The sequence below is a fragment of the Galeopterus variegatus genome, unplaced genomic scaffold, assembly GCF_000696425.1.
Source record: "Galeopterus variegatus unplaced genomic scaffold, G_variegatus-3.0.2 Scaffold4900, whole genome shotgun sequence".
NCBI classification, from domain to species: domain Eukaryota; kingdom Metazoa; phylum Chordata; class Mammalia; order Dermoptera; family Cynocephalidae; genus Galeopterus; species Galeopterus variegatus.
The window spans coordinates 18,093-32,453 of NW_007731011.1; the positions used below are offsets into that span (position 1 = coordinate 18,093).

The window sequence follows — 14,361 nt, forward strand, 5'->3', positions numbered from 1 at the left end:
CCGTTGCCGGACACGGAAAAAGACAAAAAAAAAAAAAATGGAAAAACTAGGTATTATCAAAGAGGATTATACTGATTTATACTTTCAGTAACATTAACAGCAATACCATCTTCTGTGTAATTCTTTGTTTTAAAAATTTTTTTCTTGTTGGTGGAACCTCCATAGTGTTTTCTACAGTGGCTGTACTAATTTACATTTCCACCAACAACGTACAAGTGTTTCCTTTTCTCTGCATCCTAGCCAACACTTACCTTTTGTTTTGTTTTGTGGTGGCTGGCTGGTTAATTTTTTTTTCTAAGTGCTTTATCAAATGTACCTCAGTTGTGATTCCCAACTGAGGTAGGTGGAGCAGGTGAACATACCATGAATGAAAACCTGCAAAGTTTGTCTTAGGCTTAGAAAGATCCCAAGTTCACAAATTTTATTTTTTTGACACCCAGATATCCTTTACTGGGGGGAATGGGCCTAGGAGGAAGGCTGGGACCTCTCGCTGCAGTTTGTTTATTGGTGCTGCTTCCTGACTCCTGCAGCTTCATCGTGTCAGGCAGCTCAGGTGGACTGGAGAAGGGCTCAATGCGCAGGGCCACAAAGTTGTCATCTGCCCGGAAGGCCAGCCTTGCTGTGGCTGCGGCCTGTGGCTGTGCTGTTAGGCTGGTGAAGCCACATTTGCCCAGCATCTTGCTGTCATCCAGGAGCCAATCTTGCACAGCCGCTGCCTGACCTAGCAGTGCTCTGTATATCAGCCTGTCACCCTGTCTTCTGGGACGGGTGCATGATAAAAATCTCCAGTATTGGGGCCGGCCCGGTGGCGCACTGGATAAGTGCGCTGCTTGGGAAGCGTGGTGGCGCTCCCGCCCGAGGGTTCGGATCCCACATACAGACCGGTTCCCGCTCACTGGCTGAGCGAGGGGTGGGAGCAACACCGAGGGTTGTGGTCCCATTGCCGGTCCCCGGTCTGGTACGGGGGCAACACTGAGGGTTGCAATCCGTTGCCGGACACGGAAAAAGACAAAAGACAAAAAAAAAAAAAAATCTCCAGTATTCAAGTAGCATGAGGGAATTCTGCTGAGTGCTGTGGATTCAAAGATAAATAAGATTTGCTTCCTGTTCTCCAGAATTGGACAGTCCAGAAGGGAAATAAGGCATGTATACCTTTCTGTTATTTAACAGCATTCTTTCTATGGTAGTAAGATTACAAGGAGTACGTATTGTTTTTTTTAACAATGACAAAAGGTGGTAAAGTATCTAGCAGGCACCCATGTCTTCAGTCACACGCCTCCTGCCCCTCATGAAACATGAGTTTAATGCCAAGGAATAGTCTCATGTTTCCAAGTGCTTTGGTGATTTTGTGAATTCTAGAATAACAGGGAAGGAGCAAAGTATATTTATTTAGAAATTAAAAAATGAATCCTTAGTAATCATGTTTGTGTGTTTTTCTATTTAGGTAAGCCAGGAGCATTTGACCAAATTGTCATTATATTCAGAACTATAGATATGGTTGAAAAATTTACAGAGGGGAAAAAAGCTTTTTTTGTTCTATTGCCATTTATGTTTTTTCCTTCAAGTAAGGAATTGTACTGATTTTAGTGTTTAAAAAAAAAAAGTGTTGTGCTACATGGTTTAACACTGAAAGAACATATTATGTAAACATTTGCTGTCACATGCCAGGCACTTTATACACAGTGATTGGTATAATCTTTGCAGTCTCCTGAGAGGTGGAAACTTACCATTTTATGATGAGGAAATGCAGGCACACAGATGATAACTGACTAGTAAGTGGCAAAGCTGGGATTTGAACCCAGGTGGCCTAAAGGGCCATGCTCTTAGCCACTATGCTACACTGTCTCTGGGACATTGTTTGATATGTGCTTTTAGTTAAAGTTGTTTGAGTTCAGTTGGTTTTTAGGGCAGAAGCTCACTTTTTATGTGTGGAATTACAAACCATAATGATGTTGCACTTTAGGACAAAATAATTAAGCAAACTTGATTGCTGGTTCATTTCCATAGAATCCATGTTGGTTATGGAAGCTAAAATCCTGTATAAACTTCAGGAAGAGATTTCTCCTTTGATGCATTAACACTTTGGGTTTCAAGACTTAAAATCAGGAGCAAAAAAGTTGCAGTTGGTACTTAAATTATTTTACTTTCTGATTATGTCCACATTTCTGGAAAACATCAGAAGGGTTATAGAAATGTAAGTATGCATTTATATGCTTGCTTTATAAAATTGAAATCCTACAGTGAAAACATTTTTGGAAAGTAAAATCAGCAGTGAATTTAAACCATATGGTTTGAGAAATGTTTGTTGTGTATTGATAGTTTTAGAAGAAAACAGCTTGATTATGGGCCAAAATGTTTATAATTTGACATTTGGTCCAGACCAGTTAGCTCATTAGATAAGAACTCTATATGGGTAATTTGGTTCACTCTGTTTTATGGCTACAGCTTGCAGCTACATTGCAAAAAGTAGGCCCATTAATCTTGGGAGGGGGAAGACAGGGACAAAAGAAAGTCGGTAATCTATAAACATTGCTGTAGATGAAGCTTAGAAGGCAAGTTCTGTTGGCAAAAGTTTCTAGCATCAGCTGAGTATAGTTTGACTTCAGTCATTAGGAATGAGAAAATAGAGTATAAATCCTGGCTAATAGAAATCTGGACTTGTTACTAAGTTAGGTATGTTTGACCTATGGGTATAAACCTATTTCATTTAATGATTAAAGGGCCCTTTGGCGGTCTGATCAGTGGGTTGCAGCTGCTGTATAGATGGGAGGTGGTGATAGGAAGGGATTATGCGTTATCATGGAACTTTCTCTTCCTCTCGTTTAGCTAGAAATGTTTCTGGTAGGGAGACATATAAAAATAGTCTGCTATGTAATGTCATTTTAGTATCAAACTTTGATGGGTTAGGATGCTTTTATGGGAAAAGTATTTTTTAAAAGTTCAGTATGGTATGTTTTGATTAAGATGACACTTTGTGTCCTTGTTTGCTGAAAAGGTTCAAGCACATAAAGGGATTATGTTATTAAATAACACACTGACAGCTATTTCTTTAAAGTTTATTCATGGGAAGATTACAGTTTACATACTTCCAAAAAATAATGGCCCAAGTACCTAGGTTTCTGCACTGTCAAAAGGTCCTATATACAAAAATAAAAACAAATCCGAGCAAAGGCAGAGAGTTCCTATGTACGTTACAACCTGCGATTCAAATTTCAAAGTGCTTGTTTCTAACCTACTATCTTTAACCTAATATGATTCTGGAAATGTGATTTCTCTCCCCAGACGGGTATTCAATCCAACCGTGGTTTGTTAGTTTGAATAAACAGGAGGGCTCTGCTCTGGTGAGGCTGCCAGGAACCACACTGAGGATTGACTTTAACGAGACCACACTGCCGAAGAGAGGTTCAGACTTTCCAGATGACTTCCAACATTGTCAGTGACAGTAAACAGTTGGGAGCAGACCTTGGATCAAACCTTTTAGGGAAAATGAGCTAAGTCGGCACGAACCACTGTTAAGTTTAAAGTGGCAGCTGGACTCTACCAAGAGGCATTCTCCATCGGGGTCTTTTCAGCAGGTGCTAAACTGCTGGGTAAAATGTGTCATCCTGAGCCTTTGCAACAACAAAAAGCTTTTTTCTGTAAATCTGACTGACTAGGTAGAAATGTCTTTCCAGTGGCCTGAATTAATAACAATACATTGATACCGTTTATGGTCATTCATAGTAAAGAAAATATATCCTGCAAAGGACTGGGAACAGGCCACCTGAACATTTAGTGAGTTCTATAACAAATACCTTATTTAAGGAGCTTAGGATTCTCATGACCAGCCACTGCTGGAAAGCAGAGGTGGTCAAAGTGTCCCAGACCTTCTTACTTAACTCTTCAGGGTTTCAAAATACCTGCTCGAAGAAGCTGTTGTCTTGCCAGGAAGTTATGATCACTCTGGGTTGTCATGCCACCAACAGCACACGACTTCCCTATGAGTGAGATGCTGTTGGCCAGACTTTTTTATTCTCAATGTGATTTACAGCATTGCACTTGGCTCTCCATCAGCCCCCGCTGGCAGAGACACCCCAAATGACCAGAGCAATCCTTTCCACTATAATGAAGAGGTCTCCAGAATATGCTGGAGTTGGATCCTTGGTATTGACCTAAAACTGAAGCTCCTCAGGAGTCGGTAGGAGGAAGTGGAGGTGAGGCAGGTGCCTGTGGCTCCTGGCTTTCCTGCTTGACCAATGCATAGCGCCTGGCTTTTCTGGGGTCTGGCTCTGGTGTCTCCTCTGCCCATTTCCCCACACGGCGCACGCCTTTGGCCACCTTGGGTACATTCCTGCAAGGATTGTGGTCATAGATGACCAGCTTCAGACTTGACAGGTGGGCCAGGCTGGGGAAGTAACGGATGCTGTTCCGGTCTACATCAATCACCTCCAGGAAGGGCATGTGAAGTAGTACAGGGGGGAAATCTGTCAGCAGATTGTCTGAGAGCCAGATGGTCCTCAGCTCCTGGAGGCGCTGGAGCTGGCCTGGTAGCCGACGCAGGGTGTTGGAGCCAGCGTGCAGAGTCTTCAGGAGACTCAGCTCACAGACCACGTCCGGCAGCTGGGTGAGGCAGTTGGCTTCGATCCACAGGGTCCGGAGGTTCTGGAGCAGGCTCAGCTCGTTGGGGAGGTCACAGAGTTTGTTGTTGCCCAGGTAGAGGATGCAGAGCTGTTTCAAGGTACACACTACCTGGGGCAGAGCCTTGAAGTTGTTGAAATCCAAGGCCAGGATTTGCAGGTTCTGCAGCTGCCCCAGCTCTGGAGGCAGACTGTTGAGGTGGTTGTCACTCAGATAGAGCTTGATCAGCTCCCTAAAGGAGCACACATGCACGGGGAAGTGGCGCAGCTGGCTCCCACTCAGATCCACCATCTTGTCCAGAGGCATCTCCCGGAGGTCTCCGGCCACATAGTTCTGGCAGCGGTCGGCAGGGATGAAGGCCACGATGGCCCTGATGGTGTTCCCCATGCAGAGGCTGCAAGCATGGCGTGCCTCTGCTGACTGCTACTCAGATCCACCATCTTGTCCAGAGGCATCTCCCGGAGGTCTCCGGCCACATAGTTCTGGCAGCGGTCGGCAGGGATGAAGGCCATGATGGCCCTGATGGTGTTCCCCATGCAGAGGCTGCAAGCATGGCGTGCCTCTGCTGACTGCTCTGGGACCCATCCTACACTCCTATTATAACCTGGAGATTACATGACAAAAGCCAGTCACTTTGACAGAGAAAAGTGCTCCTGATAGCAACTTGAGTGTCAGGTGACAGGCCCAACAGACAGGCAGGGCCCAGGAGGCCACGTCTGACTCACATACTTGCCTTCAGTCACCTCAGTCCCAGTCCCCTTTATCTACACTTTTTTTCACTTCAGGCTGAAAATAGCTATACTGTTTTTTCTTTTTTTTTTTTTTTTCTTTTTGTTTTTTTTACTGACTGGTAACGGGATCGCAACCCTCGGTGTCGCACCCGCACCGGGGACCAGCAATGGGATTGCAACCCGTGGTGTTGCGCCCGCACCGCGCTCAGCCAGTGAGCGGGAACCGGTCTCCACATGGGATCCGAACCCTCGGCGGGAGCGCCGCCGCGCTTCCCAAGCGGCGCACTCTCCAGTGCGCCACCTGGCCGGCCCACTATACTGTTTTTTCTAATGATGAAATATTGAGAGATTACATAAAGGTGGAAAGGAAGAAAGTGAAAAACACTCATAGATCTGCTACCCAGAGATAAATACTATAAACATTTTAATGTATGATCCTCCAGGCTTTTTGCTACAATTAATCAATTTGTTGAAGAGTTTTATTTTTTATCATAACATATGGACACATTTTTGTTTGCAGGTATCTATGCAATTATTTTAAACACCTGCACAGTATTTCATTACATATTTGGGTGTACAGTAATTTAAACAGTTCTCTATCACTGGGCATCTAGGTTGCTTACAATATGTGACTATTATAAACATCCTTTACATACAGGTGTGAGCAGTGATCCACTAATTTTATTAGGAAACGTCCTTAGAAGTATTACTGGGTCAAAGGTATGCATCCTTTAAAGTTTTTCATTGACAGTTTCCTCCCTATGCCCAACTCTGAAAGAGCAGTGGCTACAGGTGTCCACATTCTTATTTCTTCATTTTTACCAGGTAATATCTTTCTACACTTAAAAAACTTGTCTTTGACAAAAGTAGAAAAGCAGGAGAAAGAAGAGGAAAGCTAGCCTTTTAAAGTTTAAATTAGGATGCATTCTTACAGTGCAACTGTGTCAGATTTGTTTCACCACCCACCAAAGGTTTGTGCTTCCCTTCCATAGTGTTCCAGCCAGACATTTCCCAGTACTAGTCTGCGGGTAGGGGGTCTTCAAGTTCTGGCCGGTGGAATGTGGGCAGAAGTGTTAGATGTCACCTCTACCCGTGGTTCATTGTAATACAAAACTTTCGCCCTCCTCCACACTCTTTCCTCATCTGCTGGCTGGATAGTGTCACGCAGGGTGACTTTAGAAGCCACCAAGTATGTGGAAATCACATGTCAAAGTTGGCAGGGCCTTGATCATCCTGAATTCCCTAAATAAGTGGCAGGAGCAGAATACCTCCCCTCCCCTGACTCCCCACTGGATTGCAATTGGATTTAGGTAAAAGAGAAATGTTAAGTCATTGAGATCTGTGGGCTTATCTGCTGTATTACTTTATAAATAGAGAAATGGTTAAAAGTAAAGAGGCAAGCCTACATTTACTGATATAGAAAAATATTCAGGATAAAGTAGAGGGGGGAAAAAAGCAAATTTTAGAACAGTTTTTTATAATTCTCATCTGTGAAAAAGTATGCGTATATCCTGTGTGTACATAAAAATATCTTTAAGAAATAATGGTGATCTCTGGGCAATCTGCCTGAAGGTTTGGGGTTGACAGGGATGCTGACTTTTCCATTTACACCCTTTTGTACTGTTTCCTTTTTTAAAAAACAATATGCATGTATTATTTGAAAATTAAATAACTCTAGTTTAGAAAAACCCAATCCATCAGTCTGCCTGCTCTCTGGATAGAGTGTCTGGGTTTGTGGTGAGGACTGGCATGCCGCTGAACTTCCGCCAGTGTCTTCACTGCTAAATAGCCTGTAACAGACTGGACAGAGTGATAGAAAAGGAGCATTCTAGAATGGCAATTCTGCAGAGCTGTGTGGTGATACAGTGTCACTGCCCACGTTCTACCCACAAGGTCACGACTGAAGCCAGTGTTCTTTTTGGACTTTCTCTGTTATCTTGAGCCCTTGCTTTGCTTATTTGTACTATAACTGGCCTCTCAACAGGTACTGTGCTTTGCCTCTATATTTAGCATGGTCAGTGGTGACCACAAATAGTCATGAAACAGCCGCCCTGCTATCCTTAGAAATGATAATGATAGTAATGTTACCAGTTATTGTTTATCAAGCTTCTGCTAAATACTAAGCACTGTGTCAGGTGCTTCACATATATTATCTATTCTTACAGCATCTGCCAGATAAATGTTTTATCCCTACTTTTCAGATGAGAAAACTGTGGCTCAGAGAGTTATGATAACAATAACAAATATTTATTGAGCACCTACTTATCTAGATGCAGGGCATCTGGTGACTAATAAGATAGATAGGACCCTGATCTCACAGAGTGTACAATTCTAGAGCAAAGGGGGAGGGGGTTCCTACTGAGCTAGCCCAGGTGACAAACTTTGCCCTCACCCACAGAACTTCCATTCAGTACTTTAATTCCTGCCCCTAAGTATGAGCAGGTGACTAAGGATAACCAAACTCTTGAAGAAGTCCTCTTACATGAAAGATAAAGATGAAAATAACCAAAATTTAAAAATCAAGAAACAAAAGCAATGGAGAGAGCAGAAGAAAATCACAATTAATTATATTTTCAGAGAGTTAACTATGACACGTGCTGGACACAGTATTATTAACTCAATCCTTACAACAACCCTAAAATGTACAGACTTATTATCCCCATTTGATATATGAGGAAATTGGGGAATAAGGAGGTAATGTAACTTGAACAACCTAGTAGGTAGCAGAGCCAGTATGTAAACCCAGTTAGTCTTGCTCTATAATTTGTGTTCTGAATTCTGTGCCTCCTCTTGGATAACATAACATTCATGAAAAGAGCAGGATCTTATTAGAAAGGAAGCTCTTAGAAATAAAAATACGAAAAAAACACCACATTTGCAAATATAGTAGAAGGCTGGTCAGTTAGCTCAGTGGGTTAGAGCTTGGATAACATAACATTCATGAAAAGAGCAGGATCTTATTAGAAAGGAAGCTCTTAGAAATAAAAATATGAAAAAAACACCACATTTGCAAATATAGTAGAAGGCTGGTCAGTTAGCTCAGTGGGTTAGAGCATGGTGCTGATAATACCAAGGTCAGGGGTCTGATCCATGGACTGACCAGCAAAAAAAAAAAAATTGGAAAACGGTGTTTCCTCAGAAGATTAAAAATAGAATTATATGATCCAATAATTCCACTTCTGAATGTACATTCAAAAGAATTAAAAGCAGGATCTCAAAGAGATGTTTGTGCACTCATGTTCATAGCAGCATTATTCACAATAGATAAAACATGGAAGCATCCCAAGTGTCCATTGATGAATGGATGGAGATGCAAAGTGTGGTATATACTTAAAATATTCATTCAGCCTTAAAAAGGAAAGAAATTCTGACACATGCTACAACACGGATGAACCTTGAGGACATTAAGCTAAGTGAAATAAGCCAGTCACAAAAAGACACTGTATGATTTCACTTACATGAGGTACTTAGAGTAGTTAAACTCAAAGAAACAGAAAGTAGCATGGTAGTTACCAGTGGGGCTGGGGAGAAGGGAAAACGGGTACAGAATTACAGTTTTGCAAGATGAAAAAGTTGTGGAGATTGGTTGCACAATAATGTGAATGTACTTGACACTACTGAACTGTACACTTAAAAATAGTTAAGACTGTAAACTTTATATTATGCATATTTTATCACAATTAAAAATATAAAAAATACAATAGAAGGCTTGAGAAAATCTCATCAAAAGTTGAAGAAATGTCCAGAAAATAGAGCAAAAAGACAACAATATAGAAAAGGATAGGAACAATCAGAAAATTGTGGGATCAAAGTAGGATGTCCAACATCCAAATTATGAGTCCTAGCAAGAATGAAGAAAAGAGAGACAATTATGAAAGAAGCAAAACAACAGTTTTCTAGAGCTTAATGTATCTGAGTTCTCTGATGAACAAAAAAGGCCAACACCATTGTAACATTTCAGGACACTGGAAATAAAGAGAAGAGCCTAAGAGTTTCTAGACAGAAGACAACAGAATACACACACACACAGTTAGAAATCAAAATGTCATTAGACTTTTAAATAGCACTATTGGAAACTAGAAGATAATGGAGCAATGCCTTCAAAATTCTAAGGTAAAATAATCTCCAATATAGAATCCCATGCTCAGTCAAAGTAGGATGTAGAGTGATTTTTTTCAAGCATAGAAGGTCTCAAAAAGTTTGCCTCTCATGCACAGATCCTCAGAAAGCTACTCAAGGATGTGCTGTATCAAAATGGAAGACACAGAATCCAGGAACCAATGGTCCCAACAAAGGAAAGGGGAAAAGGGAGATTTGGGATGACAGCTGCCTATCCTAGCCAGTCCAGACAGAGCAGGAAGAGCTGCAGGAGCCTGGCAGGAGAGTGCACTGCTGTCCCAGGAAGTGCAGTATGGAGGCCCCCAGCTGGAAGGTGTCTCTGAAGGACCAACAGAAGCACCTCCAGGAAAGAGCCAGCATTTGAACATCTGCCATGACAGAAGGCATGAAACTGCCAAAGGAGAACTAAAAACAGAACTTGTGAACTAAATGACCTCACCTTCCTTCTGTGCCCAAGCCCTGGAGGGTCTAAGAGTAAGGGTGGGGGAGGGGAAGAGGTTTAGCAAAAAAGTGTGTTCCCTACTTCCACCCCCAGCTCCTTTCTGGTTGATCCCCAAGCTACAGGCCAGGCCTTAGCAGGGCAGAAAGAAGGAAGTTTTAAATCAGATGAGACATTAACATTTTGGATAAGAGGTTAACATTTTCACAAAGGCTTGACTGAACTTTTTAATACCTGAAGTGTCAAGAAAGCTGTAAGATCTGCTCAGGATGCCCTCCAGGGGCCCTGGGGCTGGGGGTAGGTATATCACAGAGTGTGTGTGTGAGAGAAGAGGTAGGAAGGATAAAGCTGATTGTTGATTACACCCCACTGGGTTTAACCCCCATAATAAACTGGCATAATCTGGTATAAAATTATCAGGGTGATCCCTAGAAAAACTGAAAACATCCTATATCAAAAGGAAACCATTCTCACATGTACACATATCCCAAAGAAAGGACAATGCATATTGCAAAAGATAGAGAAAAGTGTTGAAAACAGAAAACATAACATGAATTGTTTTGTTTTCCAGTTAATTAGCTTGGAGGTGCAGCTGGCTTTTCTTTTGTTTGAATTCATGGTGACCGTGGTGCTGGATGCAGAGAAGAGCACCTGCAGGTGGAGTCTTAGCCTTCCAGAAGAGCGGTGTAAAAGCAACCCTGTTCCACAAGCCTGTGTTTGACTGTTTGTACCTGTTAACTCTTCAATGAAATGTTTGCTCAAACCTCGGTCTAGATCTTACTGATGCTGATTCTTCAAATACTTCAAGATGCAGTTCTAGTGTTGCGTTCTTAATTTCAATGCAACAGAAACCATCTTGGGATGATCTGGATCAGAGGAATTTTTTTATAGGATATTAGGAAGCTCAGACTCCCTGGGTGTGCCAGGGAAGTGGGTTTGGATGCTGTAGCCAGGACCAATGTCCTAAATTGCAGTGCAGGACTGATCCTGTGTAGGCCCTCCCCCTGCTGTTGTACCTCTGATCCCACTGGTGCTGGCTGCTGCCCCTGAACCTGGGTAAAGTTCCCAAGGCTGTCCCCCTCTTCAGAGAAGAATTTTGCGTGGGTCCTGCTTCTTTGCATCATTTGCAGTTGAGTTAGGCGTCAGAGGGGAGGGTTCATTGGTCACACGCCCCACCCTCCACAAAAGGGGAGCTGATGTTGAGTTTTCAGGTTTTAAGATGTGGAGTGGTTTTCACCAAGATTCATAAGGTGAGAAATTTCCCAAACATGGGAAGGTGAGTTGTGTACTGACAGCCAAAAGGAATCACAAGTACCCACTATGACTAGCCTGTGTGTGGTTCTACTCCCACCCTCCCATGGCTGTCTGACCCTGCACAGCTAATTTTTCTTCCTGTATTTATGGTACTGTTGTGGGCAGTTTATTAAAGCAGACTTAATTAATACAGAATACATGATGATTTCCCACAGCTGGGACATGGCTGGTTTTGTAAACAATTGTATAGTATTAAAAGATTTTTAATGCAAGGTTTATAGTCCTTCAAAAGAATCCAGTAACATTCAGTGTGCGGCTATATTGGAAGTTGACAGTACTACTTAGGTAGGAAAATGGTATCTCAATTAAACATTAGTGGATAAGAATTATTTCTATCAGTTACTAATAAACATTTATTGAAATGAAAGCAATCTATCAAAACAGGAATTCTGCTAAGTAGCATTTGGTTAACCTAGTTGTGTTATGTACTTAAAAGTTAGAAAAAAATAATTTATTTTTCCTGTATTCTGTGATTTAGACTTTTTTTTTTGTCTTTTTTTCGTGACCGGCAACGGATCGCAACCCTCAGTGTCGTATAACTTCGTATAATGTATGCTATACGAAGTTATGCACCCCACCCGCTGTGTTGGGAGTGGAGACTCACAGCAGCTCCCTGGGGCCCTGTCTCAGGTGGGGCCAACTCTGTGCTGCATTTCAGGCTCCAGAGCTTTCCTGGGGTCAGGTGGTAGCTCAGCTCCAGCCAAGACCCATCCTTGCTCAGCTCCTGAGAGAGGTTCTCCAGTGATCGCTGGCATGGGACTCCCCGCCCCAGGCTCTGCTGCTAGGAAACTCAACCTCCAGGTTTCAACAGTGATTTCACAGGTATATTTATTTCACATGAGGCAGGCTAGCATCCATCCAGATTTTTTCAATCTTGAAGCTGAAGCTCCAAGACATAAGATCGCACCGTCTGTGATAATGGCAGTGCCTACCATAGCCAGGGCTCCATTCTCAGCATCTGTCACAATGTCATGAACTCATCTGTTCTGCCTGCAAGGCTGAGATGTGACTGCAGGCTCAGGGGTCCTCCACCTGACTCACAGCTCGCTCTAGTGGAAGAGAATTTAGACTTTTGATTAATTCAGACTTTTACTGTCATATTTTGGTTAACAAGGTGGCAATAGAATCTAGTGTTAAGAGCAAAAAGACTGTAATTGAGATCTCTTATGGTTTGAATCTGGTCTCTGCCATATATTTGTTTCAGGGCTTTGAACATAGTTTCTGTGCCTTGGGCTCCATCTGTAAAATGGGGATCATTCCAATAGTCCATCTCATGGGGTTACTGTGAGGATTGAATGAGATAATGTACTTAAAGTAATCAGCATAGTCTCTGACAATAGTGCCTCCTTTGAGCTGGTATTATTGCCGTGCTTAAGGGCTGTTTACTGCTGCTGCTGCACTGGGTTCATTTCCCAGCGAGTGAGATGGGAATCTACACTCTGCTAACAAGCTGGATATGCACTGAGCAAGGACCCCCTGTGAGCTGGAGCAGAACTAGAATTTTCTAAGACTTGACCAAGATGGGAAATGAACAGAACAAACACATAGTAGGCGCTTGGTAAGTGCTGGTGAATTAATGGAATGGATGAATTCAATATATATATATATTTTTTCCTTTTTGTCTTTTTTACTGACCGGTAACGGGATCGCAACCCTCAGTGTCACGCCCGTACCGGGGACCGGCAACGGGATCGCAACCCTCGGTGTTGCGCCCGCACCGCACTCAGCCAGTGAGCGGGAACCGGTCTCCACATGGGATCCGAACCCTCGGCCGCCCCCAGGGCTTTCCACTTGCAGCCCCCTCTGCCAGGAATGCTCCCGCCACCCCCCTGCCCTCTACACTGTCTGACGCCGGCTCTTACTCATTTGTGGGGTCCCAGCTTACATGCTATTTCCTGGCAGCTCAGGTAGGGCTGGAGATTTTATAGTGTGCCCTCAATACTTCTATCCTAAATATTTGTTGATTGCCATCTTCCCCACTAGACTATACTCTCCAGGAGGGTCTCTAGCTCAATGCCTGACACATGGCAGGTCCTCTGCAAGTATAAATAAATGAGCGGATGCTACCTGGCTAGTGAAGTAGGCATGACTTGTTTTAAATACTAACAACAGCACTAAATATAGGAAAGAAGACAGATTTAACTTCTTATCCCCCAGTCAGTCCTGCTCTGGATAGTGTCTTGAGTGATGGGGATATGCACCACATGTGCAGTTTAACACTGTAAAAGTTAGTGTTTCATTGGGAACAGGGGAGTTGAGGTAAATAGTTTTCAACATAAAATAATCCACATTAATAAAGTTACTTTTCTGGCTGGCATTTTAATCATAATTTTTTTTTACCCTAAACAAAAAATACTTCTAGGCCCACAGCCATAAAATCTATACATTTGGGAGTAAATTCAGGGTTAGACCCAGGAATAAAGACTTGTCCATCACCTCCAGCACCGTTACTAGTTCAAGATTTTCTTACATATTTGTCACCCAGCATTATGGTAAATACAATTGTTACAGGAAATGTGTCTTTCCCCCTCTTTTTGCTGAGCAATGCAGACAAGTAAGTCTCAGGGCCTTTGTGCTGAAGCCTTTTCCCTTGGCCCTGAAATATTCCCTTGAAGCAACGTGTGTGTGTGTGTGTGTGTGCGTGCGTGCGCGTGTGTGCACGTGTGTGCACGTGTGTGTATGTATGCACCTGTGGTTCATGTGTATATGTGCATTTATGTGTATGTGTGTACATGTGTGTATAGCCCCCTGAAAACCTTTTCAGGCCATCTCCTTACTGGGTATTTCCTCAAGGAGGGTCTCCCTGCCTGACCACCCTATTTAAGCTAGGCTGCTTCCACTCCCAGTTTCTCAATTTCAGCTCCTACCACAATTTGTGTTTGTTTAATTTCTTAGTTCCCTTGCTTCCCTGCTGTACTACAAACTCCCTGAGGTCAGGGAGATTGCACCAGTCCTGTTCACTCTTGCATTCTGAGCACAAACAACAGCACCTCAAACAACATGGGCATGCATCTATTCAATGAATACGTGGTGAACAATGGACAAAGGTTCCTGCCCTCCTACTGCATTTGAATAAACGAATGAATAAATGAATGATGTATTACTCTCAGTTTGCTAATATAAACTCAAAATACTGGTGTT

General features: G+C 42.8%; 1 protein-coding gene across 1 annotated transcript; it reads right to left on the bottom strand.

Annotated features, from left to right (window-relative positions):
- Positions 1-2,511: 2,511 nt before the first annotated feature.
- Positions 2,512-5,004, bottom strand: LRRC10 (leucine rich repeat containing 10). Its single transcript, XM_008588567.1, has one exon. It carries the CDS (start codon positions 5,002-5,004, stop codon positions 4,168-4,170), a length of 837 nt encoding a protein of 278 aa, XP_008586789.1. The 3' UTR covers positions 2,512-4,167.
- Positions 5,005-14,361: the final 9,357 nt, after the last annotated feature.